The sequence below is a fragment of the Thalassophryne amazonica genome, chromosome 8, assembly GCF_902500255.1.
Source record: "Thalassophryne amazonica chromosome 8, fThaAma1.1, whole genome shotgun sequence".
In the NCBI taxonomy this organism is placed as follows: domain Eukaryota; kingdom Metazoa; phylum Chordata; class Actinopteri; order Batrachoidiformes; family Batrachoididae; genus Thalassophryne; species Thalassophryne amazonica.
In genome coordinates this window covers 88,962,488-88,988,737 of record NC_047110.1, presented here as the reverse complement: position 1 = coordinate 88,988,737, position 26,250 = coordinate 88,962,488, and the positions used below count along the sequence as shown (strand labels likewise).

The following is a 26,250-nucleotide window of genomic DNA, read 5'->3' as shown; positions in this document are numbered from 1 at the left end:
CGAGGTCACTGGAGACCCCTGAATTATCCCAAGAATGTCAGGGTCATCCTAGTCCTTATTGTTGTGGATTAGATATTAGATAATAGTTTAATAGTTTAGATAATTATTAATATTAGATAATAGTACAAGTACTATTATCTAACATTAATAATGGCGAAGACTACACCAAAGACAAAAGCATTGATGAGGATGGTAGGAGAGCACACAGTGGGATACTGAGATTGTGTATATTACATGGACTGGACATCATTCAGGGTCACACAAGCACAAAAGCATGACTATTTACTCTCACTGAAGTGAAATAAATTATTTCCATTTGCAATAATTTGCATTAACATTTCTGAGTAGAATGTAAGTAAAATAGTCAGGTTGGAATAATATAAATGATCTAAGTTGACCACTTAACATCAAAACTTTTAATTCAAATTAAGTTGGTTCAACTTACTTGTTGTGCTGAAATATTTAAATGCTATACAAAACATTACTTAGTTTTACTATAAATATCTCCTGGCATTTACAGGCAAGTTGGAATTACTCAGCAAATTGTTACTTTTTTTTTTTTTAATTGAGCCACTAAGTTTTTTTTTTTTTTTTTTTTAAGGAGCATCATTTATCACTTAAATATATGGTTTGTGTTATTTTCTACCATATGAAGTGAGTGAATAAGTGACATAGAGAGATTAATGTCACTTACCTTTGTGGTTGGCCATTGCAGTCCAAGTTTGAGTTTTACTTTGTTAATATCTTGCTTCTTTTCCATGCCTGATATCCACCGCAGCCCTCTTTTTATATGTAGCACAAAACCAGCCAGTATAGTCACCCACACCCCGTCCCCACCCTTACTGACCTCTGATATCACCGACTAAAAAGCTGTAGGTCTCTCTGTGGATTTGTGAGATATTTGTTGAAGCAGCTGATAAAAGTGAAATGAAACTAAAGGTCAGATGACAGCATGTGTCGGCAGCTCAAGTCCCAGTGTGATTTTACGGCAGTGATAGTCAACTTAGAGTCGCTCTGGTGTGATGAACACACTAGTTGCTGAAAAACATCTCCCCAAAACAGACTACGAGGGGTGACTGAGAAGTTTTGAGCCTGACAATAAAAAGTGTTGTAGTCCATGGTTCTCCATCTTTTGCATTCTGAGAAACCAACATTTTTCAACATTGCACCGAGTCAAAATTTCACACATTCTCGATATATATATATATAAACTCACAACAGCGCAACCACCACATACTGACAGAGTTCATAGCAAGTATCTTGAATTTACATAAATATTTAATATTGATAACTTGTATAACGTGAGTGAGAAGTAACTGACCATTTTAACTATGCATCACTACTGGTTTCTAAGGAATGTTGGTAACCACCCTCAGCACTCTGTATATGTTTCCTGTTGTCATCTTTGTTCATTCCGCTCTGAGGTTCATGTACTTCAAAGTTTTGCTGAAAAATTTTGCCCCTCCTGCTGCTAACCCTTCCCAGTTTTAGGTTCTGGAAGTATGAGACAACGATTTTAAACTGGACCACCAAATCAGTGCAGTAGTCAGATCGAGTTTCTTTCACTTAAGGCATCTTGCTAAGGTTAAGCCTTTTCTTGCACATCAGCACTTTGAAACAGCAATCCATGCTTTTATTACCTCCCGGCTGGATTACTGTAATGCACTTTATTATGGAATTAGCCAGTCCTCCCTTGCACGTCTCCAGCTAGTTCAGAATGCTGCTGCCCGTCTGCTAACTGGTGCACGTAAGAGGAAGCACATTACACCTATCCTGGCCTCCCTCCACTGGCTGCCTGTGCATTTTAGAATTCATTTTATGATTCTTTTATTTGTTTTTAAATCTTTAAATGGCCTTGCCCCGCCCTACCTCTCCGAGCTGCTTCATTGTTACGCCCCTGCTCGCCACCTTTGGTCAGCTGATCAGCGCCTCCTGGAGGTGTCAAGGTGCAAGCGTATGCTCAGAGAGGACCGAGCTTTTTCTGTTGTGGCTCCAAAGATGTGGAATGAGTTACCGCTCCACATCAGGCAGACCTCTTCACTTTCTGTTTTTAAAACCAATCTTAAAACCCACTTTTATGTACTGGCTTTTAACCCAGAATGATATTCTCGATCTGTTTTGGCTGTTTTAACTGTTTTTATTTGTTTTTTGTTTTATTTGTTCTTTGTGGTTTGTTACCTTTTATATGTCTCTTCGTGTACAGCACTTTGTTTCAGCTGCAGCTGATTTTAAAGTGCTTTATAAATAAAGTTGAGTTGAGTTGATGAGTTGGTCATATGTGCTGTTGCATCTGCTGCATTAGAGAACCTTGTTGGGTCTTTGATGGAAACCATCCAGGTAGACAACCAGTCCATCTCACCCTCTCACCCTTTATAGGTAACCCTATAAACGCTGCAATGAGGTTAAACATGGGCATTCTCTTCTTCTTTTTCTTCTTCTTCTTCAGCCAATGAAGTCCTCAATGGTAAGGCACCTAAAGGCTGGATCACTCCCTCATGTGATTCTTCTCATCTTAGTCTAAGTAACCACTCATTATGACAAAATCATTCCAGTGGTACCCAAGAATCCTCATTGGATCCTTGGACTCACAAACATATTGTACAGTAAGACAGAACGCGCCAAGGCCCAAAAGACTTCATTCCCCTGCAAAGATATCGACATCCCCAACCACTCCTTTTGTTGTGAAAGTGTTGTGACACGGACCCACAACAGGGGGCGGTAATGAACGGACAATGGATAAGCCAAAAAGTAGCAATTTAATGTTGTGAATCGCACAACGAAGTACAGACAATAACAATATGGTGGAACGTCAATTATACACAAGGTGACGTGTGGGCAGGCTCGACGATAGAAGACGTCTGGCGAGAGAAGAGCCGGATCCCACACAGCTGCCACCACCAACGGATCTGAAGAACACCGGAGCCGCCAAGCCCTGCGCCCCAGGTGGCCACTGTCTTCAGCAGTCAGACCCGGTACTGCTGGCAGAGAACAGAAACAGTACTGATGAGTGTGAGTTCGCACACTCAGTAATCCCACAGTCTGTGTTTAGTTAGGAGGGAGCACCTCCATCTCCAATCACACACTCGTGCAGCTCCTGTTTAACCACTTAACTGGTTTGGGGTGTGAGGCGAAGCCGTCGCAGTCCACACCAAACGCCAATCCCACAGATAAGGACACACCACAGGAAAACGGCTGCAAAGAAGTTCAGATTATTACTCAATGTAAGTCAGCAGAGAAGTTACCTGAATGGTAGCTGATTTCTCGGCGGGGAGGTGGAGTTGCAGTCCGGCCTTTATGGTGATGGTGTTGAGTAGTGGATGAGTGACAGCTGGTATGGATGATGAGTGACAGCTGTCACTCCCGGTCGCTCCGACGCCCTCTCGTGCTTGAAGCCCGCACTTCAAGCAGGGCGCCATCTTGTGGTGGTGGGCCAGCAGTACCTCCTCTTCAGCGGCCCACACAACACCTTTCCTGCTACGCTATGATTACAACAACTTTTCTAAGCATCCCTCAATCTTAAAGGTCCCAAAGAAATTGCTAGAGGGTCTGCACTTGGGCCTAGGACCAATTTGGGATCCGGTGTACTGCTTGAGACCATTTGAATACAAAGACCAAAAATAAGCATGGACCAAACGGCCAACATTTTGGATTACAGACGTCATATCCAGTAATTCAATGACAGCATGCTGACATCCACATAGGAGAGAAGTGATAATGCAACCACAATCTAAGCATGAACTGTCTTTGACCTTCAGTATTGAACTTTCAGCTACTACCTGTTGTGTGGGCCGCCAGAAGAGGAGGTACTGCTGGCCCACCACCAGAGGGCGCCCTGCCTGAAGTGCGGGCTTCAGGCACGAGAGGGCGCTGCCGCCACGGACACAGCCGGGAGTGACAGCTGTTACTCATTACTTCCTGACAGCTGTCACTCATTCTTCATCATCTCACTCCATAAAACCCAGACGTCATCTCCACCTCATCGCCGAGATATCATACTTCATTGGAGGTAATATCATCAGCCATTTGTGTTTATCTTAAGCTGTATATTGTGAGTGTTTGCAGGAGTACCGGTCCCTCTTCCTGTGGAGGCTGAGTGAGTGCAGGACGGCACTCTTTTCCTCTGAGGGACTACTGTAAATACATCAGCATTCTGAGTGAGAGGTGGAGGTGGCATTCCCACCGTTGTTGTTACTGGGTGTACACACACCCACACTTGACTGTCTTTGTTCTCGCCAGCAGTACCAGATCCGACAGTCGGGGACGGTGATCACCTGGGAATTCGGGACTTGGCGCCTCCAGTATTCACCAGGTTCTGTGGCGGCGGAAATCGTGTGGTTCCGGCTCTTCTCAGGACAGACGTCTTCTATCCTCGAGCCTGCCCACACGTCACCTTTGTGGATTGACTGTAATTATATTCTGAGATTGTCTGTATATTCGTTGTGCACATTTCACAACATTAAATTGTTACTTTTTGGCTCATCTATTGGCCGTTCATTTGCGCCCCCTGTTGTGGGTCCGTGTCACTACACTTTCCCAACACTACCACCCCCTATGAACAGGCAATGATTCACTTAGGTTACACTCTTCCCAGAGCTTAATTTTCAGGAAGTTAAAATTAGCTAGAAGAAAATTAGGCAATACTCTTGTTCTTGTGAGTCTGAGTGTCCTCAAATTTCTACCCTATATTACTATGAACATTTTGTCTATAGTAAATCCCTTCGGCTGCTCCCTTGCTTTCACTCAGGGTCACCACAGCAAATCCAAGGTGGATCTGCATGTTGATTTGGCAGAAGTTTCACACCAGAGGCCCTTCCTGATGCAACTCCACATTACATGAAAAAATTGAGGTGGGGTTTGAACCAAGAATCTTCCACACTGCAACTAAGCACATTAACCACTTAGCCACCACCCCAGCTCAATATCTGTCTATAAATGACCATTATTTACCTTGTTATTCTACAGAGGATTTTATTGAGAATGCTGTGGACATGAAACAACATTTCATGGCTACGGGCTACCCTATAGAGTGTATATAATTTAACTCTTTCTACACCTCTATCTGACCTGTTAAAAAGAGTGTGATAAAAGATAAGAAATTCTCTGTTTCATGTATTACTATGTATACTCCTTCAGCTCATGTGATTAAAAATACAGTTATGAAATACTGGCCTCTTACTGCACATGACCCTTCTCTTCAGAATAAATTTAAAGAGCCTCCTTTTTTTTGTGTTTAGACAAGCCACATTCTGCACGTGTTACAACAGCGTGGCTTCGTAGTAAAAGAGTGCAGGTACTAGACTGGCCTGCCTACAGTCCAGACCTGTCGCCCATTGAAAATGTGTGGCCCATTATGAAGCGCAAAATACGACAACGGAGACCCCGGACTGTTGAACAACTGAAGTTGTACATCAAGCAAGAATGGGAAAGAATTCCACCTACAAAGCTTCAACAATTAGTGTCCTCAGTTCCCAAATGCTTATTGAGTGTTGTTAGAAGGAAATGTGATGTAACACAGTGGTAAACATACCACTGTTCCAGCTTTTTTGAAACATGTTGCAGGCATCCATTTCAAAATTAGCAAATATTTGCACAAAAGCAATAAAGTTTATCAGTTTGAACATTAAATATCTTGTCTTTTTGGTGTATTCAATTGAATTTAGGTTGAAGAGGATTTGCAAATCATTGTATTCTGTTTTTATTTACAATTTGCACAACGTCCCAACAATTGCAGGCAGAGGCACACAGCCACATGTACACATACCTGATACATACATAATGATACACTCACACATTTCACACAAAATAGCTTAGGATTCTCACTCACAGCAGTTTTGTCACTCACAGTCACAAAAATCTTCACACATAGGTTTGAGTGAAGGTTTGACTCACTGGGTGCAATGTTGATAAACGTTGGTTTATCAGAAGGCAAAAGCTGGAAAACCACAGCTTACTTTTTTCTGGGTCAGGATCAAAATTTCTCAATCGCCCCTCTTATGTTGAAGTAGTGTAGTTGCATAATGTCTTTAGTGACTTCCCATCAAGCTGACGTATATCTGTGTTTCCTCATTGAATTGTGCTGTCAGTGTTGAACCAGAGCAGAAGAGTTCAAACTTTACCACAAACATCTCAGCCCAAATAGCAGTAATTATTCATTCATTCATTCATTCATTTTCTACTGCTTAGTCTAATTAAGGGTCGCGGGGGGACTGGAGCCTATCCCAGCAGTCATAGAGTGCGAGGTGGGGTACACCCAGGACAGGACGCCAGTCTGTCGCAGGGCCACAAACAGACAAACAAACACATTCACACCCACACACACACCTACAGACAATTTTAAAGATTCCAATCCACCTAACCCGCATGTCTTTGGATGTGGGAGGAAACCGGAGCACCCAGAGGAAACCCACGCAAACACGGGGAGAACATGCAAACTCCACACAGAAAGGCCACGGGAATTGAACCCACGACGTTCTTGCTGTGAGGCAACAGTCCTAACCACTAATCCACCGTGCTGCCCATGCAGTAATTATTAAACTAAGTAAAATCTAAAGGACAGCAGCTACATCTGCTCTGGAAATGAATTTGACAAAGAAAAAATATCAAGAGGGCATCAACAGACCATTTTTCTAGTCTCTCTCCTTCCTCCTCCCACTTTTTAAATATGCTAATGATCACTCTGGCAAACAGGACAGCTCAGCCTCTGGCAGCCATCTGGGAGGTACCAGGTGAGACACAGGGAGCGAGAGAGTCAACGTGCAGTCGCCATCAGCCACCTGTCAGTACAGGTGCACGGACCAACTGCTGGAGAGCTGCACCTGGAGCTTTTCACTGCAAAGCTCTCTCCTTTGTACATTTTGTTTGTACTTTAAAAAGTTATCCTGATGTGTTTTTTTCTGTCTTTTATTTATTTATTTATAATATTTTGGACATCATCAAACTTTTTAAAAGGACGTTTAACTGCTCTCAGTGGAGTCAAAAGTTACCGATCCTTCATCTCTGGTGCTTTCTGAAGAGCGACAGCAGCAGACCTCCTGCATGAGACAGACTTTAACAAAGTAAATTCTACCCCAGGACCGCAGAACCACACAATCCATGTCATCATGGCAGACTTCCCATCCAAAGTCACCACCGAAACCAGCTCCCCCCAAAGCTCTCAAGAAGAGGACAAAAGCCTCCGAAGACTCTTCTTTAACATCACCAACAAGGTGGACGTGTCTTTTCTCCGAAGCATCCCAGCCATCCTCATGGTCGCTGAAATAGTGAGTCTCCAAAGTCATCAAGAACATTTCTGTTTGATGCTATTTATCAGTTCAAGTCTCTTCTGGTTTCACCTGCCATGTGATGAGTGACATACTGAGCGGCAGTTATTAATTCTGGATTATAACCAGATTTATTACATTGATTGTCACTTTTTAAGACTTTCCAGTTGATATGATTTTCAGGAGACTCTAACAGCCAAACAATTGTGTTTTCATTTCTTGTGGGCGAGCAGGTCAGCTTCAATACTGAGTATAATTTAATTACCTGAATGCCGGCAAAGTCAACTGTAGATGTGAGCTAATTTTCTATCACCCCACCCTTCCATCACCACGCATGCAAGAAGGTTAACCACATTAGAACAGCAGCTGCCAGTTAACCATGATGCAACTTCTACTTTTATAAACCTTTGCCCAACTGAAGCATGAACCATTATAATTTACAGAAATACATCCATTACTTGTTAATTTGTGACTGGAAACAACCATAGAGATGAATAAGCACAATAATGGATTTGGCCAAGAGCTGAGAGCATTTAACTATGGTCTAGAAGGTCACTCGTTCCAATCTTGCTTAGCTCGATGACTAGAAATCTCTCGCTGTCCACCCAGGAGTAAACAGGGTGGCGCAGCGGGACAAAAAACACCTCCGTGTTGGAAACCATTTGTAAGATTCAGACGGCTTTCGATCGCTTTTCAGTCGAGTGAGTATCTGAGAAATTGTTTAACAGCTGGGCATTTCACAACTTGTCCTGTAAGACTTCCAACACGGAGGTGTTGTTTGTTGAGCACAATGAGCGGCTGCGTCCCGACGCGCAAATCCGTCCGCACGTCTTTCATTACAAAATCTCCTTTAACAGTGGAATGTGCCAATAAAGTGCTGATCCCAACCTCTTATGAAACTTCTCTGCTAGTTACACGACGTCCTGCATCAACAGAGCCTTAAATTTGGAAGTGATCAGCTCGTTTCAGCCTGTCGATCGCGGCTCGGAGCGCGGCGCGCCCTCTGGCGCTGTGGGCCGTCCTTAAAGCGGTAGTAACACTCCTTAATCTCTCTGAAGCCCGTAAAATTTTCACCGAAAGCCATCTGAATTTATCGAATGGTTTCCACCTGGCTGTCTCACACGGTTCCTGAAAAAATTTTAATGCAACAAAACGGCAGTCGTTCAGACATTCTTCTGACAATGAAAAAACGACGAGAGGGGTGGACCACTGCTCACACAAAGCCTGCTCACAGGCGAATGACGCAACCAACAGGCATGAAAAAACTCACGCATGCGCACAAAGGTTCAAGCTTGGCTGATGCAATCACACGTGATTCAAATCCATATGGTTTTTGAAAAAATAAAAAGGTTGGATACTTTTCTAACAGACCTCGTATCTTATATATTAGATTCCAGTTCGAAGGTGGAACTATGCCAGTATACAAAGGTATATCTAAATATCTAAAAAGGAAGAGTAAAATAGAAGAATAGAAAAGAGTAGAGTAGAGCCACTTAGGTGCCTGGTCTTGAGAACCAGGGATGGTAGGTTAAAAAGCTTTTCTATCCCATGGGAATGCTCCCTACCCACCCAAGCAGCTCAAGAAAAAGGTATATATAATATAATAAATAATAAGACATAAGAAGGATAAGACATCACAGGAGAAGATTGTAGTATAGGTAATTAGTATGTAGACTAGTAGTAAAATCAAATATACTTAGTAGGCTAAGCTGTAGAAGCAGAAGCTGTGAGTGTGTGAGTGTACTGGTATCTATCTAAAGCAACTCTGTTAGCATACTATAGGAAAATAAAGAGTATAATCATTATGCTATCAAATGGAAACCTAAAAACTTAGGTACTATATGTTGATGTGTGTATTCTTACTTCCCGATTAATTCAGTTATACTCTATTTAACTGTCACAGTTCCTTTTCTCTAGTGCCAGAATGTCTTGTTTAAATATATGCATTCTCAGAGTTGTTCCTCATGTTTGCTCTACAGCTACCTACCTTCACAGCTTGCTGTCGACTGGACTTCCAGAGTGGTATCATTTATTGCCTATCTGCTAATGATATTTGATTTTCATTTTGCTACTGCCCTCACGGATACTGCGACCTTTCCCACTGAGTATTTTTACACTGAAAAGACTTTTAAAAAAACATCTATGCCCAGTGTTGAAAAGATGTTCAAAAAATGGTTCAATAGTGAAAGTTTAATAGGCAGGGGTGGTGGCCAAGTGGTTTGTGCACTTGGTAAGTAAATAACATTACAAACGATTGTGACCGCAGGACCTTTGTGGCCGGGACGACGGTGGGATCAAATCCCGGACGGCTCACACTAAAGACCATTCCTCTACCAGGTCAGGCTGACCTGGTAGAGGAATGGTAGAGGAAAATACTTTGCTATGAAGATGGAAGAACAGGTTTTCAATACATGCACTGTTTGGTTGGGTTTGAGTGGGCGACAGGAGTTGAGGTTTACTGAGAGTGTCGACTTGATTTCAGTATTTGAGCCAGGACTTTACACCGGACTTTGTTCATACTGAAAGCATGTGACTGGAAGTAGATCATTGTCCCTGGGAGGCCACGGTCCATCTTAGTCAGAGGACTTTAACTGTCTCCTTCATTACACAGATAATTACAACACAGTCTTTATGGGTGAAGACTCTGATACTCTACATGACTTTGTTAAACATTTCTTACTACATAAATTCTTATCTTTATGGACTCTTGGTTATAATATGGCTGGTTAGGTAGTAGTAGCAGTTGCTAACCACTTTTAGTACTTGGATGGAACATCTCTTTGGAACACCAGGGGCTATGTGTGTTTCACCAGGTAAGACTGGAGTTCCATCAGGAAGGGCATCCGGCATAAAACCTGTACCAAGTTGCCAACCACCGATGCAGATCTGGCTGTATCTGCTGTGGTGACCCCAAACAAACGGGAGCAGCTGAAGGAACAACACCAACAACAGTAACATTGATCTTTTAATGATTTCTTTGAACGGTTCTTTTTCTGGGGTAGAATGACTGTACAACATACATCTGTAACAGAAAAGACCAAAAATGTGGTGCACAAATTATAACAGGAAGCTCAAAGCTCCTGCATGGCAAGTTGAGATATTTTTGGAACTTTCAGCACCACTGAATTAATCCAAGTGGTTAAATGTGTATTTTGACCCTGTGTTGATTTCAGAAAACCAAAAATAAATTACAGTGTGTGCACCAAATTCTTTCAGTATTATTATTAAAGCTATATACATGCGTATATATTACAATTATTCTGCCCAAGAAAAAGAAAAGTTTTATGCCGGATGCTCTTCCTGATGCAACTGCAGTTTCACCTGGAGAAACAGACATAGCCCCTGGTGTTCCAAAGAGGTCTCCCATCCAAGTACTAACCACACCCCCCTGCTTAGGTTCTGAGATCAGCCTGACGCTGAACAGACTGGCGACAAGCACGTAGGAAACAGTGGTAAGGAAAACTCCCTCATGCATTTTTGAGGAACAAACCTCAAGCAGACCAGACTCAGAGGGGTGACCATCTGCTGAGGCCATTTTAACAATAACAAGAATCAGGTGAACAAAATACAACAAGAAATTGTGAAGCATGCAAACAAAAATGAAATTCCATATTTAAGGTCCCAAAGAAGGAGTCTATCTCAAAATGATATCTTCCAACAACTTCACGTGGCCAGGCAGGGGACCATCAGATAGTTCAGCCATCACTGAGGACCAACAGGAATAGAGAGACAGCAGCAAAACAGAGTAACAGATAGGACGCTAATGTGATCGCAGGCAGCTAGCCTTTGCTTCATTAACAGTCCCAAATTCAGATATGATGAGACGGAGTCCAACTCCATTATTAGTAACATAATTTAAGATGGAGGGAAACATAGCTCAGTAAACACTAATATATTAGTCATACGAAAGAAAGAACAGATGGGTCTTTAGTCTGGATTTCAATGACTACACATAAGCAGACTGTTTTGTCTCAGCAGGCAGACTGTTCCGCAGAACAGGTGCACAGTAAGAGAAAAAAGCTCTGTGACCTGCTGACTTCTTTTTAACCTTTGGAACATACTGTCATGCTGCATCCTGAGCATGCAGGGCACAGGTCAGTACATAAGGTTTGCTTAGATCTGTGAGAGAAAAGGTTGGCCACCATGCTGCCCCAAAAGCCAAGATCAAATATAAAGAGTTAAAATGATTCAAATATCATATTCTGCTGATTGAGCTTGTTATGGGTGTGAGCTGTAAATTCTTCTCTGGGATTAAGTCCTCATATTTGTAATTTTATTTGAATATATTTCAGCTTTTAACCCACACTGACGGGTGTTACACAGTAAAACTGGCAAAGTCCGCACAGAATGAGGGACAGCATGACTTTAAAAATTCACCTGATCTGACCTTGCACGCTCTGTTACTTTAAGGTTGTCCTGAGCGAGTTTCAGTTAGAACTGGTGAAGTATTGAATTGGACCTAATTTGCTTACATAATTACAGTGTAATTACGAGGAAGGGTGACTGTGTGCTAGCGGTTGAGGCGTTTAAGTTGAGTATCAGATACAGTTTATAGTAAATCCTGGTCTGAATCCTGACCTAAAAACATTTGGTGCATGGCTCTCTCAACGTGTTTGCTGTTTCTATTAAAAGTAAAGGATAAAAAAATGTCATATAAAAATGTTATATACTGTAGTGTTCAGAATAATAGTAGTGCTATGTAACTAAAAAATATTAATCCAGGTTTTGAGCATATTTCTTATTGTTATATGGGAAACAAGGTACCAGTAGATTCAGTAGATTCTCACAAATCCAACAAGACCAAGCATTCATGATATGCACACTCTTAAGACTATGAAATTGGGCTATTAGTAAAAAAAAAGTAGAAAAGGGGGTGTTCACAATAGTAGTAGTGTGGCATACAGTCAATGAGTTCGTCAATTTTGTGGAACAAACAGGTGTGAATCAGGTGTTCTCTATTTAAGGATGAAGCCAGCACCTGTTGAACATGCTTTTCTCTTTGAAAGCCTGAGGAAAATGGGACGTTCAAGACATTGTTCAGAAGAACAGCGTAGTTTGATTAAAAAGTTGATTGGAGAGGGGAAAACTTATACGCAGGTGCAAAAAATTATAGGCTGTTCATCTGCAATGATCTCCAATGCTTTAAAATGGACAAAAAAAAAACAGAGACGCATGGAAGCATGTGCAGAAGAGGTCACAATTTGCCAAAGAATACATCAACTGGCCTAAAGAGAAATGGAGAAAAATTTTGTGGACTGATGAGAGTAAAATTGTTCTTTTTGGGTCCAAGGGCCGCAGACAGTTTGTGAGATGACCCCCAAACTCTGAATTCAAGCCACAGTTCACAGTGAAGACAGTGAAGCATGGTGGTGCAAGCATCATGATATGGGAATGTTTCTCCTACTATGGTGTTGGGCCTATATATCGCATATATCATGGATTAGTTTGGATATGTCAAAATACTTGAAGAGGTCATGTTGCCTTATGCTGAAGAGGACATGCCCTTGAAATGGGTGTTTCAACAAGACAATGACCCCAAGCAAACTAGTAAATGAGCAAAATCTTGGTTCCAAACCAACAAAATTAATGCCTCGCAGATGAGAAGAAATCATGAAAAACTGTGGTTATACAACTAAATACTAGTTTAGTGATTCACAGGATTGCTAAAAAAAAAACAGTTTGAACATAACAGTTTTGCGTTTGTAGCGTCAACAGCAGATGCTACTATTATTGTGAACACCCCCTTTTCTACTTTTTTTTTTACTAATAGCCCAATTTCATAGCCTTAAGAGTGTGCATATCATGAATGCTTGGTCTTGTTGGATTTGTGAGAATCTACTGAATCTACTGCTTCCTTGTTTCCCATGTAACAATAAGGAATATACTCAAAACCTGGATTAATCTTTTTAGTCACATAGCACTGCTATTATTCTGAACACTACTGTAAGCTCAGTAAGACTCTTTTCAGTCAGCTAAAAAACATTTTGAAATCATAATGTCTTCAATGTCAAATTTTACTTCATAACTACTGTTGTTTAGTAGCATTTTCCCCGTGTTTGCCATCGGATTATTGGAATCAGTCAGTTAGTGGGTCCACAAAATTTTCGTACTGAATATCCATCCATCCATCCATCCATTTTCTTCTGCTTTATCCGGAGTCGGGTCGCGGGGGCAGCAGCTCAAGCAAAGCCGCCCAGACCTCCCGATCCACACACACCTACCCCAGCTCCTCCGGGGGGCCCCCAAGGCGTTCCCAAGCCAGCCGAGATGTTATGTGTCGGACGCAGGACGGAGAACCGACCAGCGTTTGAAGGACCCAGTATGAAATAAGCAGAGCACGGTACAAAGGATAACAAAATTTAATGACATAACAGTGCGATGCAAAAGTATAACAAATGAGTGTGCGGACTGGCGAGGTGGATATACGGTGCGCTCCCAGCAGCACAAACGGTCCGGAGCCAGAAACAGTTCGGACCCAAGGACCCCGCCGACACCCCCCAGGTGGCCGCGACAAACCGAGTCTGTGAAAGAAGAAATCATCATGTGAGTCCACACTCCACACACAGAGAGACCGCTCAAAGGTGTACACAAACAGCAAACACTTCCTGGCTTAATCACTAATCAGCTTCCCACCCTGCAGGCATGGAACACCCCGTTCACATTACTCACTGCAGTGGAAGCTGATTAAACGACTAACATAACAGCTCAATATAATAAGGTGTGAGGGACACCACATTTACTGACTGTACAAATGTTAGTCACAAAACCTGACGTACCTCAGGAAGTGTGCTGACGAGCATGAGACCTCACCCCCTCCTCTTTCACAGACCATGGCATCAAACCTGGACGTTCTCTGCATCCATAATGATGAGATGGCTCTCAAGACGACGATCTCACCCGTCTGGTCACAAGGTCGAGTCTCTGGCAAATACACACTGTGTACTCCAGACTTAAATGCCACCATGCTCCAATCCGTGTAGATGCACCACAGCTGTGAGTCCTGACGAGCTGCACATGATCAGCCTCAGGTGATCAGGGTGAGGTCCTGATAACTCAGCCACACAGCCACTCAGTCCTAAACGTGTGCCACCTGGAAGGAAAAACAAAAGACAGAAACAAAAGACAGAACAAAAGCCAGCCAGGCACGCCAGGCACCCCAGCCACAACACGAGAAATGTAGTCCCTCCAGCGTGTCCTGAGTCTTCCCCGGGGCCTCCTCCCAATGGGACGTGCCAGGAACACCTCTCCAGCGAGGCGTCCAGGGGTCATCCGGAAAAGATACCCGAGCCATCTCAACTGACTCCTTTCGACGTGGCAGAGCAGCGGCTCGACTCCGAGCTCCTCCCGAGTGAGTACAAGCGGCCGAGATGAGTTTCCTCCGCAGGGTGGCTGGCCTACTGAATATTCAGCAAATTTTGTGTTCTGATATGCAGATAGAAATGAGGGCCAGTAAACCTCCTATTTTCGTCCATATTGGCCAGTGATATGTCTAGAGCTATTTGACTGGGTTGGCCCTAACGAGGTGCTGATTTATGCAGGGGTGCCAATGAAATATGAACACACACACACGAATGCAAGCACATCATATTAGCTTACTTGATTACAAACAAAAACTAACTTAAGCCCCTGTCACACATAGCAAGAATGTGGAGGAGCCATTCTGACACGGGAAATATTGCCATAATCCGACGTAGTTGGAAGATAGAGGCGTGGCCAGCCATGGTCCGAACGCATCCGGACTGCCTTGTTGTGGACACCTGCAGGATGTAGCCCAAACATATTTCAGACAACAGTCAGATGACACCGACACTGGAGCTGTCACTCACCCACTCACTCACCCATGCAATCAGATCTCCGCTCATCCTCACATTCCCAGCGTTAAACTGACCTCTCATCAGTGTGTGTCTTACATGACAGAGTGCGCGCATGTATGTGCGTAGAACGTTGCACTTTCTGGCCAGCTTTGGAGAGCAATATAGCCTAGCCAAATTAAGTGAAACCCTTCAAACGTACGATTTTAAGTAAAATCATACAGGAAAAGCATCAAAACAATGATATCTGGCTTCATTTTTTATCCAACTGTTCTTAAAAACTGCCAAAAATGGTATTTTTTCTAAACGAGGTCTGACTTTGAGCATGCACTGTGTCAAAATAGACTCTCATGAATCAGTTACAACACCAGAATGTTTCATTTTTCCATTTCAGCCAAAATTGTGCTTGTGAGGGAAAAATTGAAATCGTGCAATTTCAGTTTTTCGCAAAATACCCTCTAATTAACCACAAAAAATCACCAGGTGAGCAATTGATTAAAAAAATTGAAATTTCAACCATGCAATTATACGGATGTAAAGATGATATACGAGGTCTATTAGAAAACTAACCGGCAGTTTTATAAAAAAAAAACAACTATATGGATTTGAATCACGTGCGATTACACCAGACATGCTTGAACCCTCGTGCGCATGCGTGAGTTTTTTCACACGTGTCGGTGACGTCATTTGCCTGTGGGCAGGCTTTGAGTGAGCATTGGTCCAGCCCTCTCGGCTGAAATCCTTTGTCTGAGAAGCCGCTGGAGACGGCGCGCGTTGCTTTATCAAAAATTTTTCAGGACCTGTGAGGGATATCCGAGTGGACACTATTCGAGAAATTCAGCTGGTTTTCGGTGAAAAGTTTAACGGCTGATGAGAGATTGTGGAGTTTCTTTCGCTTTAAGGACAGCTCACAAAGCGGATCGGCGCAGCGCAGTCGGAGGTGGCGTCCGTCTGGCTGTTTTGAGCTGAAAACATCCTAATTTAAGGCTCTGTTCACCCAGGTCGTCGTCAGAGAACAGAGAAGTTTCAGAAGAAGTCGGCATGAGGAGTTTACCCGGACATTCCACTGTTAAAGGAGATTTTGTAATGAAAGAACGTGCGGGCAAATTCGCCGAGTCGGTTCCGTGACGACGACGCAAATCCGTCTGCGCCACGACAGGAAAAACACCTCCGTGTTGAAAACCATTTGTAAAATTCAGGCGGCTTTTGATGGCTTTCAACAAGTGAGTATCTGAGAAATTGTTTAACAGCTGGGCATGTTCCAGCTTGTCCGTTAAGGTTTCCAATTGAGGTGTTTTTCCTGTCGCGACCCCCCTCGGTCGGGTCTGGCCCGACATGCGAATCTGCCCGCATGTTCTTTCATTACAAAATCTCCTTTAACAGTGGAATGTCCGAATAAACTCCTCATGCTGACCTCTTCTGAAACTTCTCTGTTCTCTGACGACGACCTGGGTGAACAGAGCCTGAAATGTGGAAGTTTTCAGCTTGAAACAGCGAGACGCCGCCGCCTCGGAGCGCAGATCGCCGTCAGGCGTCGTGGGCCGTCCTTAAAGCGACACTTACAGACCAAAATCTCTCATCAGCCATTAAAATTTTCACCGAAAACCAGCTGAATTTATCGAATGGTGTCCACTCAGTTGTGCCTTACAGTTTTTGAAAAAATTTTGATCAAACAAAGCAGCAGTCTCTGAGCCATTCCTAAACAATGAAAAAAATCGACGAGAGGGTGGGCCACTCCTCACTCAAAGACTGCCCACAGGCGAATGACGTAACCGACAGGCGTGAAAAAACTCTCGCATGCCCACGAGGGTTCAAGCATGTCTGATGTAATCACACGTGATTCAAATCCATATGTTTTTTGAAAAAAATAATAAGGTTGGATACTTTTCTAACAGACCTCGTATACTAAATTTCAAGTTTGGGCAAGAAATATTTTGATTTTAATTATTTTTTTACAATAGGCAATATTGTGTGAAATCGCACATTGACTATATGGTCTTAAGTCTTAATCAGTGGGCTAGAAATGTGAATATATAGTTATTACATAATAACTATAATAATTATACAATTATTTTAACTTGGTAAAAAACTGTATTGCTGATGGATGCAACAGCACAGGGTACCCAAATGAATGATAATTTTGATAATTTCACAGTAAAAAGTCAGGCTATATTTAGAATTTCCCAGAAGGTGGGATTAACTGAACAACCTAATTTCAACCTGGTTTCCCAGAAATAGTTCAAAGAATTTCTGGGAATTCTGACCATTGCCTAATCATATTCTCATCAATCATGGAGGCAAAGTGTGCTCTAGGGTTGACTTTGCAAGATAAATGTCATCGAAAGACATTGTGTAAGACAGTTGACTTTCACAATTTTGTTGATTTGAGTGATGTTGTTGCTCGCAAGTACAGTCTGAATGACAGTGATCAGAACAAAGTTGAGTCACTTCTCCCAGGGTTTTTGCACACATAACATGCATGCTGATGATAAATATTATTACAGTAGCTGATTTACTATTAGCCTTTTTGCCTGTGCTGTGTCTGCAGAAAAAACGGTTTCCTGTACGTAACCCAAGAACATAGTTTTCGGACATGATGGCTTTGTTTGGTATACATGGTATACCTAGATTAAGAGCACTTTGTTTGCAAATGTGTGCATTTTAAAGATTATGTAGGAAATATTACTTGTTCACTGTGTATTTAACTATTAAAAAAAATATAAGAAATGAATCATTCAGGTAAACCTTGAAAGTATTTTTAGATTACATGACACTGTATATCGTGTTGTTGGATCTGTATTCATAAAAAGTATGACTTTTCAGAAAAATTAAAAATATATAAATATTTCTTGCCCAAACTTGAAATTTAGTATATATAATCTTTACATCCATATAATTGCATGGTTGAAATTTCAGATTTTTTATTAATTGCTCACCTGTTATTTTTGTGGTCAATTATGGGGTATTTTTGTGAAAAATCGAAATTGCGTAACTTCAATTTTTCTCTTGCAAACAAAATTTAAGCTGAAATGCAAAATTGAAACATTCTGGCATTGGAACTAGTTCATGAGTCTATGCCTGTAAAGAGAAGTGTGGGTATTTATCCATTTTGACACAGTGCATGCTCAAAGTAAGACCTTGTTTAGAAAATATACTGTTTTTGGCAGTTTTTAAGAACAGTTGGATAAAAATGAAGCCAGATATCATTGTTTTGATGCCAGATATGGCTTTTCCAGTATGATTTTGCCTAGGATACTAAGTTTGAGGGGTTTCACTTAATTTGGCTAGGCTATATTGCTCTCCAAAGCTGGCCAGAAAGTGCTTTTTTCAAATACGAACAAAAATGCTGCGATTTTGAAACAGTTCCTGTGCCTAAAGTATTAGAGCTGGCTCATTAAAACTTGGGGTATTTCTATTTCTCTGGCTGGGGAGCAAGTGCAGTGTTTTTCACTTTTTTTGGAGGGGGTCATGTGGGGACCACTGGCTGACTTGGCATGGAATGACCCTTTAGGTGTTTGATCCGTACTTGCATTGCTAGATTTTATTTGTCTGGCTGGACTCTGTAACTGCTTTTGAACTGTGCTGGCAGTGTGCCAACGTCCCACATGTGCGCAACTTTCAGATGCAGCCAATGGACTTTCTCTTTTTTAAACTCTTTTTTGTCGCCATTTTACTTGATACGCATTTGAACACAACTATAGTTGGATTATCATTGTGGGACAGCGTTTCACATGGGATTTATTTAAACCAGAGATGGATTATGTATTTGTCATCTGATCGATATCGCTAGCACACAGCGCAGCCGGGTGACAGGGACTTCACCAGCTGTCAGCGCTGCGCTGTGGAATGCAAGGTATCGGAGGTGAGTTACATGTTTATTTATGTCATCATGTGCTGGGCAAACATTTCCACATCATACCTGCTACAAATTAGGAGGTGCACATGTAATAATATGTGCGTTACAGCGGTGACATCCTGTTCAGCTGCATTGCGGGGCACTGCACTGAGCCTCTGACGTGCGCAAAGTGCCACACACATGTTATTACATAACAACATTTCCTTCGCCCTCCCTGGTTGGGGTCCAGTGGAGGTGGACAAACATGGCTTCGCTGTGACTGATCAATCTCAGAGCTCAATCAACCATGATCAGATCATTTCAGATCCTGTTTTGATGCCTTCAGAATATGTCAATTGTGATCAGATAGTCATCAGATTACATGGATTGCTGTCAGATAGGTGTTCCATCTCGACAGCGCCCGAAGAGTTTTGAATATGTGCATCACACTCGGGGCTGCTGACCGATTTTGACCAACTGTGTCGACTTCTGCAGACGGCTGTCAGAACATTTTGGAACTGAAATCCGACACTTTTTGGATGTGCGCCAATTCATAAGTCTGATGCCACTCTGCATGATTCCGGCTATGTGTGACAGGGATATTATTGTTTAAACAAAATGATCTCATTGGAGTGATAATAATATCAGCCGCTAAGTTCTATGATACTCAACCCAGGTGACCAAAATGACATGATGACTATTGCACCTCTACATATATAATTGACAAGCTTCTCCTCAGAGATCAATCTAAATTCCACCTCTGACAGGGCAGACATCCAATCTAAGTTTTCAATCATGAGAAGGCCAATCAGATTCCAGAGGTGGTCAGTGCCACCCAAAGCCACCCCCTAGACTCACCCATGATGTTGGTATATTTTAACATGCACAGTAACATAAAATAAAAAGACAGGCTTACCAAGTTTGTTTGTGACGCCTTGTCATGACGGACCCTTAAAAGGAACTAGAGACAGATTATTTCACCACTTTTGAATACATTATGCTGAGAACTGCTGAGGTGATGTGGCATTACAAATACTGACTGACTTTTCATTAGCCCATGTATGTAAAATGCATTTATACATGCAGTAAGGTCAAGTTAGGCTATGTTTTGGGGTCATTCTTTTCAAGATGGTCCGTACAAGGCAATGATTAATTCTTTAGAGTAAGACTGTGTTCCTGGTTCAAGTCGAGGTCACACTAAGGTTAAAAAGGTCATATTATCACCTTTTCAGCTGGTAAATATGCTGCAAGTCTCAGGGTGTCCTGATAAGAAAGTTCACAGTAATGTTATCAATCAATCAATCAATCAATTTTTTTATATAGCGCCAAATCACAACAAACAGTTGCCCCAAGGCACTTTATATTGTAAGGCAAGGCCATACAATAATTATGTAAAACCCCAACGGTCAAAACGACCCCCTGTGAGCAAGCACTTGGCTACAGTGGGAAGGAAAAACTCCCTTTTAACAGGAAGAAACCTCCAGCAGAACCAGGCTCAGGGAGGGGCAGTCTTCTGCTGGGACTGGTTGGGGCTGAGGGAGAGAACCAGGAAAAAGACATGCTGTGGAGGGGAGCAGAGATCCATCACTAATGATTAAATGCAGAGTGGTGCATACAGGGCAAAAAGAGAAAGAAACAGTGCATCATGGGAACCCCCCAGCAGTCTACGTCTATAGCAGCATAACTAAGGGATGGTTCAGGGTCACCTGATCCAGCCCTAACTATAAGCTTTAGCAAAAAGGAAAGTTTTAAGCCTAATCTTAAAAGTAGAGAGGGTGTCTGTCTCCCTGATCTGAATTGGGAGCTGGTTCCACAGGAGAGGAGCCTGAAAGCTGAAGGCTCTGCCTCCCATTCTACTCTTACAAACCCTAGGAACTACAAGTAAGCCTGCAGTCTGAGAGCGAAGCGCTCTATTGGGGTGATATGGTACTACGAGGTCCCTAAGATAAGATGGGACCTGATTATTCAAAACCTTATAAGTAAGAAGAAGAATTTTAAATTCTATTCTAGAATTAACAGGAAGCCAATGAAGAGAGGCCAATATGGGTGAGATATGCTCTCTCCTTCTAGTCCCCGTCAGTACTCTAGCTGCAGCATTTTGAATTAACTGAAGGCTTTTTAGGGAACTTTTAGGACAACCTGATAATAATGAATTACAATAGTCCAGCCTAGAGGAAATAAATGCATGAATTAGTTTTTCAGCATCACTCTGAGACAAGACCTTTCTGATTTTAGAGATACTGCGTAAATGCAAAAAAGCAGTCCTACATATTTGTTTAATATGCGCTTTGAATGACATATCCTGATCAAAAATGACTCCAAGATTTCTCACAGTATTACTAGAGGTCAGGGTAATGCCATCCAGAGTAAGGATCTGGTTAGACACCATGTTTCTAAGATTTGTGGGGCCAAGTACAATAACTTCAGTTTTATCTGAGTTTAAAAGCAGGAAATTAGAGGTCATCCATGTCTTTATGTCTGTAAGACAATCCTGCAGTTTAGCTAATTGGTGTGTGTCCTCTGGCTTCATGGATAGATAAAGCTGGGTATCATCTGCGTAACAATGAAAATTTAAGCAATACCGTCTAATAATACTGCCTAAGGGAAGCATGTATAAAGTGAATAAAATTGGTCCTAGCACAGAACCTTGTGGAACTCCATAATTAACTTTAGTCTGTGAAGAAGATTCCCCATTTACATGAACAAATTGTAATCTATTAGACAAATATGATTCAAACCACCGCAGCGCAGTGCCTTTAATACCTATGGCAACCTATATCAGATCACAAAGAAACTACTGGTTTGTGTGGCTGTTACTTTAAATGGAGAGGAGCTTCTGCTCACCGTGTTCCTTCTCCAAAGCAAGAATAAGCATGTGCAGAGTGAATGGACTGCATTTATATAGCGCTTTTCTGTCTATATCACAAGCTCAAAGCGTTTTATAGTAATACCTCACATTCACCCATTCACACACTGATGTCAGGGCACATGCAAGGTGCTCACTACACATCAGCAACATCTTGGGGATTAAGGATCTTTCCAAAGGGCCTTTAGTGATTTTCCAGCCAGACAGTGGTTTGAACCGAAGGGCCTCTGATCTCAAGCCCACTGCTTAACCACTAGACCATCACCTCCCTGTGTAATGGTTGAACTGTGGCAGATGTCATGGAAGTCAATAACAGTTTCAAAACTAATTTTGTGCATCCACCATTCACAGTAGAATCATAGAATCATGAGACTTTGAGGATGTTTAATCTAAAATGCCAAACATATTTAAACAAAATTCACTTTTGCAGATATTCTTCGGTCACAAATCAATCCTGCCACCTTTCTCCACCCACTCCACCCTGCCTGCATTCTCTTCTTCACTTCTCTACTACACTCTCCATTACTTTGGACAGTTGATCCCAAATATTTAAACTCATCCACTTTCACCACTTGTACTCCTTGTTGTAACTGCACTATTCCACTGGGCTCCCTCTCATTCACACACATGTACTCAGTCTTGCTCCTATTGATTTTCATTCCCCTACTCTCCAGAGCATATCTCCACCTCTCCAGGCTAAACTCAACCTGTTCTCTACTTTCACTATAGATCACAGTGTCATCTGCAAACATCACAGTCCATGGTGACTCCTGTCTGATCTCATCCGTCAATCTGTCCATCACCATTGTGAACAAGAAAGAACTCAGAGCTGAACCTTGGTATAATCCCACCTCCACCTTGAATGAGTCTGTCATTCCTACTGTGCAGCTGTCACACTATCCTTGTGCATATCCTGCACCACCCTCACATACTTCTCCGCCACTAAAGACTTCCTCATACAATACCACAACTCGTCTCTTGTCACCCTGTCACACAATGTAACTCCTTCTGTGCTTCTCTATACTTCTCCATCAGTATTCTGAGAGCAAATACTGCATCTTTAGTGCTGTTTATTGACATGAAACCATATTGCTGCTCACAGATCTTCACCTGTTTTCTAAGCCTAGCTTCTACTACTCTTTCCCATAACTTCATGTTGTGGTTGATCAACTTTATGCCTCTGTAATTACTGCAGTTCTGCACATCTTCTTGTTCTTAAAAATAGGAACCAGCACACTTTGTCTCCACTCCTCAGGCATACTCTCACTTTCCAAGATTTTATTGACCCCTTCTAAGCCTGTATATCTCATCGATGTGAAAATTTGCTTATTATTTATGAGATACTGACAACCCAAAATGAGGCGGGTGGTAAGGGGTTAAACAATCTGGTTAGTAATTCCACTGCCATCTCTCCATGACAGTAAAATCACCAGTGTAAAACTAACACTGACAGTGTTAAATTAACATTGACAGTGTACATATGGTCCTACTCTGGTCAGAGTGGGACCATATGTACACTGTCAGTGTTAATTTAACACAGGTGATTTTATTGTCTAGACATTTCTATGCCTCCACAGGAATGTAGTCTGGACCTATTGCTTTTTCACACTTCATCCTTACTAATGTCTTGCACTTCCTGATTTACTCTCTCTACATCATTCAGTCATTTCTTTCATTTTCTTCATTCATCATTTCCTCAAAATATTCCATCCACCTTCTCATCGCACTCTTCCCACTTGTGACCACATTACCATCTGCTTCTTTTATCACCCTAACCTGCTGTACATCCATTCCAGCTCTGTCCCTTTGTCTTTTCAATCGGTACAACCCCTTTTCTCCTTCCTTAATATTCAAATTCTTGTACAACTTGCTATATGCCTTTTACCATTTAATTAGCAGGAGGTGGTAAAATCACAAGTCAGAATTTCAATACATCCACTTGGGAAATGATTCACAATATTAATACCAGCATTTTGGCATCAAAATTAATCCTATATCTTGAAAATAACCCCCCACCCCTTGAATGTAACAAAGTATGGTCTATTTTCAATTATCTGGCTATTCCACTATGTGTAAAGTTTGTCCATGCTCTTCAAAAACTTTATGAACACAATTCTTTCACAAAGGTTTTATTTCAGTAACACTGTGTGAATAACAGAACTTAGGGGGAGGCCATGCTCTTCAAAAAGTTTAAAAACATAAACCATTGTGAAAGGTTTTATTTCAGTAACACTGTGTGAATAACAGAACTTAGGAGGAGGCCATGCTCTTCAAAAACTTTAAAAACATAAACCATTGTCAAAGGTTTCATCAAATTCTTTAGCCTGAGATCTTGTTTTTGGCTTGGCCATGACACTTGATTTACTACTACTTGCCATGCTGGGACTTGAAATTACATGTGTAATTGTATGATCATTGTAATAATATCAGTATTTATGTAGCTTCTGTGACTTCTCTAAAACAAGTATTACCAAGTCAGGAGCATTATATATCATACACTTGAATGTTGTGTTCAATGCAGGGTTCATCAAAACTAATCATGAAGTCAAAACAATTACATTCTAATATTTCAAAAGATGTTAAAATAAAAATATCTCCCAAATTACACAATGCACAATCTCTGAAGTGGATGTAAGCATATATATATATATATATATATATATATATACGAGGGCTGTCAATAAAGTAACGGTCTTTTTTATTTTTTTCAAAAACTATATGGATTTCATTCATATGTTTTTACGTCAGACATGCTTGAACCCTCGTGCGTATGCGTGAGTTTTTCCACGCCTGTCAGTGACGTCATTCGCCTGTGAGCACTCCTTGTGGGAGGAGTCGTCCAGCCCCTCATCGGAATTCCTTTGTCTGAGAAGTTGCTGAGAGACTGGCGCGTTGTTTGATCAAAATTTTTTCTAAACCTGTGAGACACATCGAAGTGGACACGGTTCGAAAAATTAAGCTGGTTTTCAGTGAAAATTTTAACGGCTGATGAGAGATTTTGAGGTGATTCTGTCGCTTTAAGGACTTTTCACGGTGCGAGACGTCGCGCAGCGCTCTCAGGCGGCGTCGTCAGCCTGTTCAAGCTGAAAACCTCCACATTTCAGGCTCTATTGATCCAGGACGTCGTGAGAGAACAGAGAAGTTTCAGAAGAAGTCGGTTTCAGCATTTTATCCGGATATTCCACTGTTAAAGGAGATTTTTTTAATGAAAGACGTGCGGACGGATCCGCGCGTCGGGACGCAGCCGACGCGGTGCGGCGGCACAGGAAAAACACCTCCGTGTTGATAACCATTTGTAAAATCCAGGCGGCTTTTGATGGCTTTCAGTGGAGTGAGTATATGAGAAATTGTTTAACAGGCAGGACATGTTCCAACTTGTCCTTAAGGCTTTCAACAGAGGTGTTTTTCCTGTGGCGGAGCGTCGCGGCGGCTGCGTCCCGACGCGCGGACCCGTCCGCACGTCTTTCATTAAAAAAAATCTCCTTTAACAGTGGAATATCCGGATAAAATGCTGAAACCGACTTCTTCTGAAACTTCTCTGTTCTCTCACGACGTCCTGGATCACTAGAGCCTGAAATGTGGAGGTTTTCAGCTTGAACAGGCTGATGACGCTGCCTGAGAGCGCTGAGCGACGTCTCGCACCGTGAAAAGTCCTTAAAGCGACAGTCTCACCTCAAAATCTCTCATCAGACGTTAAAATTTTCACTGAAAACCAGCTTAATTTTTCGAACCGTGTCCACTTCGATGTGTCTCACAGGTTTAGAAAAAATTTTGATCAAACAACGCGCCAGTCTCTCAGCAACTTCTCAGACAAAGGAATTCCGACGAGGGGCTGGACGACTCCTCCCAGAAGGAGTGCTCACAGGCGAATGACGTCACCGACAGGCGTGGAAAAACTCACGCATGCGCACGAGGGTTCAAGCATGTCTGACGTAAAAACATATGAATGAAATCCATATAGTTTTTGAAAAAAATAAAAAGGACCGTTACTTTATTGACAGCCCTCGTATAAATTTTCCCCCAAAGAGGAATAACACCATCCTACTGCCAAAATCCTTTGAAAATAAATATAGTCCCACTTTACTATTTTTGGAACACTGAGAATGAAAATGATGTTTGAAATTGTTGACTAGCTCTACTTTTTAAGATATGCTACTAAGGGTTAATTTGTAGCCCTTTTGCTAATTTTTAAAGTGTTATAAAAAGAGAACAGGTGAATTATTATTATAAAAATAACCAGAGAAAATTGAAAAGACCCATGTTTATAAATCATCATGACTGTAAACACAATATAATTATGGAGAAGTAAAATAAAATAAAAAAAAACTCTTGAAAAACAGTAGCCAATTAGCCATTTTTATTGCCATATTTGAATTCAGCATGCCAACATCCATCATATATAGGACATTTTCTTTCTGACGTAGACAACTTTTCAAAATTTGTAAACCAGTTAGGGAAAGCCAGGGCACAGTGGATCAG

General features: G+C 41.8%; 2 protein-coding genes and 1 long non-coding RNA gene across 3 annotated transcripts in view; 1 reads left to right on the top strand and 2 right to left on the bottom strand.

Moving 5' to 3' along the window:
- The window catches only part of tgm2l (transglutaminase 2, like), a 44,115-nt gene extending 43,306 nt beyond the window's left edge, over positions 1 to 809 (bottom strand). The window contains exon 1 of the mRNA XM_034176950.1: positions 695 to 809. Within this exon, the coding sequence (XP_034032841.1) occupies positions 695 to 710 (16 nt within the window). The 5' untranslated portion in view covers positions 711 to 809. The remainder of the gene's footprint in view (positions 1 to 694) is intronic.
- A 5,963-nt stretch (positions 810 to 6,772) lies between these two features.
- Positions 6,773 to 26,250, top strand: part of pllp (plasmolipin) — a 40,967-nt gene continuing 21,489 nt past the window's right edge. Inside the window, exon 1 of the mRNA XM_034176947.1 lies at positions 6,773 to 7,259. Within this exon, the coding sequence (XP_034032838.1) occupies positions 7,101 to 7,259 (159 nt within the window). The 5' untranslated portion in view covers positions 6,773 to 7,100. The remainder of the gene's footprint in view (positions 7,260 to 26,250) is intronic.
- LOC117516069 lies at positions 8,047 to 21,948 on the bottom strand. The gene is made up of 4 exons (XR_004562295.1): positions 21,798 to 21,948; positions 13,471 to 13,476; positions 9,004 to 9,009; positions 8,047 to 8,057 (listed from the first exon to the last, which is right to left on the bottom strand). It is a non-coding gene; the product is annotated as an uncharacterized LOC117516069 (long non-coding RNA).